This window comes from Balaenoptera ricei, chromosome 6 (genome assembly GCF_028023285.1).
Source record: "Balaenoptera ricei isolate mBalRic1 chromosome 6, mBalRic1.hap2, whole genome shotgun sequence".
NCBI lineage: Eukaryota > Metazoa > Chordata > Mammalia > Artiodactyla > Balaenopteridae > Balaenoptera > Balaenoptera ricei.
This window is the reverse complement of record NC_082644.1, coordinates 112904660-112910794: the sequence shown is the minus strand read 5'-3', so window position 1 is coordinate 112910794 and position 6135 is coordinate 112904660. Positions and strand designations below refer to the sequence as shown.

The following is a 6135-nucleotide window of genomic DNA, read 5'->3' as shown; positions in this document are numbered from 1 at the left end:
TGAGCAATAGAAGGCCCTGGGGCTTGGACACTCTAGTACCCGTAGTGGCTGTGAAGGGCAAAGAAATTTGTTCTGAGGTGATCACACCATCTACGCTGATACCTGCCTGCCTGGGACGGGATGGAGGCGAGGAGGAGGAAGAGCCGCTTCCCTCGGGAGGAAGGGGAGGCGGGCGGGTAGGGGAGAAGCAAGGGACGCAGGTCCCACTGCCTCGGGGGAATCAAGCACGCCGGACTGGCTCCCGCCTCCCTTAGGGCCCAGCGTGGAGGCGGGACCTCAGCGGTTACCGACGGAAACCGCCTCGGAGTGGGAAGTCGCGTCACGGACAGGCAGCTGCTAAACCAATGGAGCCGGAGCATGGGGCGGATGTTGCCTCCCATTGGTGGCTGTTGGGCGCGCCCAGCAGCCAATGAGTCAGCCCAGGGGGCGTCGCAGTGACGTTAGCTGCGGAGGAGGCCGCTTCGAATCCGCAGCGGCCAGCTTGGTGGCCTGGACCAATCAGCGGCCTCCAACGAGCAGGGCCTTCGCCAATCGGCAGCCTCCACGACGGGGCTGGAGGGAGGTTATATAAGCGGAGTAGGCAACAGCGCGATTGACGCTGACTGAGCGCTCAGAGGCGCATCGATTTGGGGTTTTGGTGCGTGTGAGAGGTAGGTACCGCGGCCTGCAGTTCCGGACCTGCCCTTCGCCTTGTACACTGCTTCTCCTGACCCCGGGCTGTGTCGTCCTCAGCTCGGGCACGTCGGTGCGCTCTCGTGTTGCGGCCTGTGGCTGGTTTGCCTGCGAAGCCCTGCCTGCCTGCTGAGTGAGTGGACGACGGTGCCGGTAAGATGAAGCTCTCCCTGGTGGCTGCGGTGCTGCTGCTGATGCTTGGCGCGGCGCGGCCAGAGGAGGAGGACAAGAAGGAGGACGTGGGCACGGTGGTCGGTATCGACCTGGGCACCACGTACTCCTGGTAAGTGGGGTTTGTGGAAAACGGGAGAATGGGGAGTGGCCTCCTGGGCTGCCGTGAGTATCGCTGATTTCTTCTGTTCGGTTTTTCCGTCAGCGTCGGGGTGTTCAAGAACGGCCGCGTGGAGATCATCGCCAACGATCAGGGCAACCGCATCACGCCCTCTTATGTGGCCTTCACTCCTGAAGGGGAGCGTCTGATCGGCGATGCAGCCAAGAACCAGCTCACCTCCAATCCTGAGAACACGGTCTTCGACGCCAAGCGGCTCATCGGCCGTACATGGAACGACCCGTCTGTGCAGCAGGACATCAAGTTCTTGCCTTTCAAGGTTCGACCTGGTTTTTCTCTTCTAAATAGAAAGTGCGAAAAAAAAGAAAAAAAAGAAAGTTGGGGGGGGTGGGAGTATTTAGGATTAAGAAGTTACTGAAAAACAGTGCAGAGACAAGCAAAAAGGATACAGACATGGTGTATCTATAATTTTTATTTAATAGTTTCAGTGTGTTACAGAACTTAAGAAAGTAAGGTTGGCAAAGAAATTTCATGCGTAACTACTCTGTCCACAGTAGTTTAGCATTAAGAGACTGGTTAGAACTGAAGAGACTTGTAATTGTCAGGCACCTATACTCCTTAAAGTATTTCCGTTGAATATTCAGCTCCAAAGGACCAAAGTAAACCAAACTGTGGGTGAAGAAGTGGGTCTCAGACATTCCTCTTTTTAAAGTTTAAAATGTCATTGCTTCTACGTCTGAAAATAATTATTCTTTAAAATAGGTGGTTGAAAAGAAAACTAAACCGTACATTCAAGTTGATGTTGGAGGTGGGCAAACAAAGACATTTGCTCCTGAAGAAATTTCTGCCATGGTTCTCACTAAAATGAAGGAAACTGCTGAGGCTTATTTGGGAAAGAAGGTAAGTATTTCTAGAACAATGTCAAGCAGTTTTATTATTACTATTCTTGATTGATTGTGTTGTGTTGATGCTTTCATCGTTTTAAAAATCTGAATGACATCCATGCATCAGTTTTAATTACTTGCGTGCTTTACTGTAGGCCAAACAATACTAGCACCTTTCATGTGTTATCACTTAATGCTTGCAAATCCATGGGTATAAAATTATATATTATACCCATTTTAATAAAGCGATGGCTTGGCTGTAACTTAAATAAAGGTTAAGCCGTGTGATAAAATATGTTTAATTATCTTTTGTTATCATTTTAGGTTACTCATGCAGTTGTTACTGTACCAGCCTATTTCAATGATGCCCAACGCCAGGCAACCAAAGATGCTGGAACTATTGCTGGGTTGAATGTTATGAGAATCATCAATGAGCCGTAAGTGTTAAATTTAAAAAGATGGCATATTTGCCAAATGGGGAAAGGTAAACTTAACTAAGTTATTTATTTTTTTTCTTTCTCATTCTCCTAACAGTACAGCAGCTGCTATTGCTTATGGCCTGGATAAGAGGGAAGGGGAGAAGAACATCCTGGTGTTTGACTTGGGTGGTGGAACCTTTGACGTGTCTCTTCTCACCATTGATAATGGTGTCTTTGAAGTCGTGGCCACTAATGGAGATACTCATTTGGGTGGAGAAGACTTTGACCAGCGTGTCATGGAACACTTCATCAAGCTCTACAAAAAGAAAACTGGCAAAGATGTTCGGAAAGACAACAGAGCTGTGCAGAAACTCCGGCGTGAGGTAGAAAAGGCCAAACGGGCCCTGTCTTCTCAACATCAAGCAAGAATTGAAATTGAGTCCTTCTATGAAGGAGAAGACTTCTCTGAGACCCTGACTCGGGCCAAATTTGAAGAGCTAAACATGGTATGTTCATTGTTTTTTGCTTTGCTAATGAGATCTAGTTAGACTGTATGAGTTTGGGACAATGCATTTAGGTATTTGGATTATACCTGGGTATGACAGGCATCATCACAGTAATTTGTCACTTATTCTAGGACCTGTTCCGTTCTACCATGAAGCCTGTCCAGAAAGTGCTGGAAGATTCTGATTTAAAGAAGTCTGATATTGATGAAATTGTTCTTGTTGGTGGCTCTACTCGAATCCCAAAGATTCAACAACTGGTTAAAGAGTTTTTCAATGGCAAGGAGCCATCCCGTGGCATAAACCCAGATGAGGCTGTAGCGTATGGTGCTGCTGTCCAGGCTGGTGTACTCTCTGGTGATCAAGATACAGGTAAGTCAGTGTCACAGCATCTTCCATAGTGCTTCAGAGTATAATTAGCTGTTGCTTTAGAAAGCAATAGATTATGAGCAGTAAGCTCACACAGCTAGTAAAGGGTACAGTGAGGTCAAGACCTGGCACAGGCTCAAGATCCTTAGCAACTATATTTAATTCATTGCTTCTGAAATGATTTTGCATAGAACCTAATCAAGTGGCAAGATGGAGAAGATGAAGTTGTATTGTTTGTGGGGTCTGCTTGGAATTGCTCCTGTGACTCCTGAATTAGAACTTAGCTCTATTAACTTAACTTTGCAGGTGATCTGGTATTGCTTGATGTATGTCCCCTTACACTTGGTATTGAAACCGTGGGAGGTGTCATGACCAAACTGATTCCAAGAAACACTGTGGTGCCCACCAAGAAGTCTCAGATCTTTTCTACAGCCTCTGATAATCAGCCAACTGTTACCATCAAGGTCTATGAAGGTAATTGCTTACATTTGTTAATACCATGGTATGTTTATGAAGAGCTTGACTTCTTTTAACATACTTTATTGAAATGTCTAGGGAAAGAAATATCTGCTATTTTCAGGTGGGAGGGCCCTAATTTAACTAGAGTTGAGTTTGGTAGAGCCAGTACTAAAATGTATTTCTTATCTAGCTATCTAGCACTCTTTCCCATTAAAAATACCTTCTGGGGGAATTCCCTGGCTGTCCAGTGGTTAGGACTCCACGCTTCCACTGCAGGGGGCACAGGTTCGATCCCTGGTCGGGGAACTAAGATCCCACATGCTGCACGGTATGGCCAAAATAAGTAAATTCAAAAATACAAGAAGAAGGACTTCCCTGGTTGTCCAGTGGCTAAGACTCTGCACTCCCAATGCAGGGGTCCCGGTTTCAATCCCTGGTCGGGGAACTAGACCCCACGTGCTGAAACTAAGAGTTCGCATTGCCACATCTAAAAGATCCCTCATGCCGCAGCTAAGACCTGGCGCAGCCAAATAAATAAATTAAAAAAATAAATATTAAAATACAAGAACAAGTAAAGGGTTCATACTGCTATAAAATAGATGAAATTCAATTAAGAGTTACTAGTAACTTAACTCACTGTTCCTTTCCCAACAGTGACCCACTTCTAGGTTGATAGAGTGCCCTTGACACTACAGGCTCTAACAGACTGAAACACAGGGATCCAGATGTACTAATGTTTGTCGGTAACAGCTAACAAATTTTTTTTTGTGTGACTTCTAGGTGAACGACCCCTGACGAAAGACAATCACCTTCTGGGAACTTTTGATCTGACTGGAATTCCTCCTGCTCCCCGTGGGGTTCCACAGATTGAAGTCACCTTTGAGATAGATGTGAATGGCATTCTTCGAGTGACAGCTGAAGACAAAGGTACAGGCAACAAAAATAAAATCACAATTACCAATGACCAAAATCGCCTGACACCTGAAGAAATTGAAAGGATGGTCAATGATGCTGAGAAGTTTGCCGAGGAAGACAAAAAGCTCAAGGAGCGCATTGACACCAGAAATGAGTTGGAAAGCTATGCCTACTCTCTAAAGAATCAGATTGGAGATAAAGAAAAGCTGGGAGGTAAACTTTCCTCTGAAGATAAGGAGACCATGGAAAAAGCCGTAGAAGAAAAGATTGAGTGGCTGGAAAGTCACCAAGATGCTGACATTGAAGATTTCAAAGCTAAAAAGAAGGAGCTAGAAGAAATTGTTCAGCCAATTATCAGCAAACTCTATGGAAGTGCAGGCCCTCCCCCAACTGGTGATGAGGAACCAGCAGACAAAGATGAGTTGTAGACACTGCTCTGCTAGTGCTGTAATATTGTAAATAACTGGACTCAGGAACTTTCGTTAGGAGAAAATTGAGAGAACTTAAGTCTCGAATGTAATTGGAATCTTCACCTTGGAGTGGAGTTGAAAATGCTATATAGCCCAAGTGGCTGTTTACTGCTTTTCATTAGCAGTTGCTCACATGTCTCGGGGTGGGGGGCGAGGAAGAATTGGCTATCATCAAAAGTGGGTAAAAAAGCTGGGTTAGGATTTGTGTTCACCTTGAAAATGTTCTATTTAACAATTGGGTCATGTGCATCTGGTGTAGGAACTTTTTTCTACCATAAGTGACACCAATAAATGTTTGTTATTTACACTGGTCTAAGTTTTGTGATAAGCTTCTAATTAGGTTAGTCATTTATTTTAAGGTTAGAGTCTCGGGTTGAGGGGAGTGTTTGGCGTTTTGAGGTAAGGAAAACACTTTTTTTTATTCAGTCATTTCTGGAAATCTGCCTAACCTAATCTAAGAAAAGGGGTGGGCGGTTCATCCATATCCTTAACTAGGCAAGGGCCATTTTACAGTGCCCAAGAGTGGACTTTTCCTGAGCATAATTGTAATTTCCCATTTCCCCTTACCTTTCAAAAACTTCTGGTGGCCTTTTATTACTAATGATGCTTTATACCTGCTTGGATTCCTTTGAGATTTGATAGAGTGATGGATCACTGATGATAACGTTACACACCTGGATTCAGTTCATAATTTTAGAATGTGAAGGTGTATTTTTGAACCTCAGCTATGTCAGTCTCCATCTCAGTGGTACAGGAGTGGGATCTAGAATGGTGACCTACATTTAGCCCTACTAAAGTTTAATAAGTATGCTCAATAAAGGGCAGGGTATCATGCTAACATGAAATCCAGTTCAGCCCAAGGATAGGTATTCTATAGATGGGCAACCAGCTGAAAGGTTAACTTGTGGAACTAGGACCTGACAGTGTGATAGTTTTACTCTGAGGCCCAGACCTCTGCTGCGTTGCCCAAAAGCATTTGGACAGAGGATCTTCAGGCCAACGTCCATACAAACGTTAAAAATGACCTGCAGTGCTATGTGCAGTGGGATAGGGCGTAGTGGGGACAGATAAGGGCCAGTCTTTGTCCCTGTCCCCAGTGGCTTTCAATACCAAAAGCCAACAGTCTGCACCTCTTTCTGAGGAGCAGCTAATGAA

The 6135-nt window shown here is 45.1% G+C and overlaps 1 protein-coding gene across 2 annotated transcripts; it reads left to right on the top strand.

Moving 5' to 3' along the window:
• The first annotated feature begins 544 nt into the window (after window positions 1-544).
• HSPA5 (heat shock protein family A (Hsp70) member 5) lies at window positions 545-5285 on the top strand. 2 transcript variants are annotated; one of them, XM_059925602.1, is made up of 9 exons: window positions 545-650; window positions 733-955; window positions 1049-1280; window positions 1724-1861; window positions 2170-2282; window positions 2380-2770; window positions 2902-3139; window positions 3443-3610; window positions 4376-5285. In XM_059925602.1, the coding sequence occupies exons 2-9, from the start codon at window positions 831-833 to the stop codon at window positions 4936-4938; spliced, it is 1968 nt and encodes a 655-aa protein (XP_059781585.1). In that variant the 5' UTR covers window positions 545-650; window positions 733-830; the 3' UTR covers window positions 4939-5285. The 2 variants fall into 2 exon arrangements, with proteins under 2 accessions (XP_059781585.1, XP_059781586.1); XM_059925603.1 differs by lacking the exon at window positions 545-650 and having other exon boundaries at window positions 657-955.
• The last annotated feature ends 850 nt before the right edge of the window (window positions 5286-6135 follow it).

Coding starts and splice junctions, on each gene's coding strand:
- HSPA5 (XM_059925602.1), top strand. CDS start 831: ATGAAGCTCTCCCTGGTGGCTGCGGTGCTGCTGCTGATGCTTGGCGCG. Junction 1,281..1,723: donor TCAAGTTCTTGCCTTTCAAG/GTTCGACCTGGT, acceptor TCTTTAAAATAG/GTGGTTGAAAAGAAAACTAA. Junction 2,771..2,901: donor AATTTGAAGAGCTAAACATG/GTATGTTCATTG, acceptor CACTTATTCTAG/GACCTGTTCCGTTCTACCAT.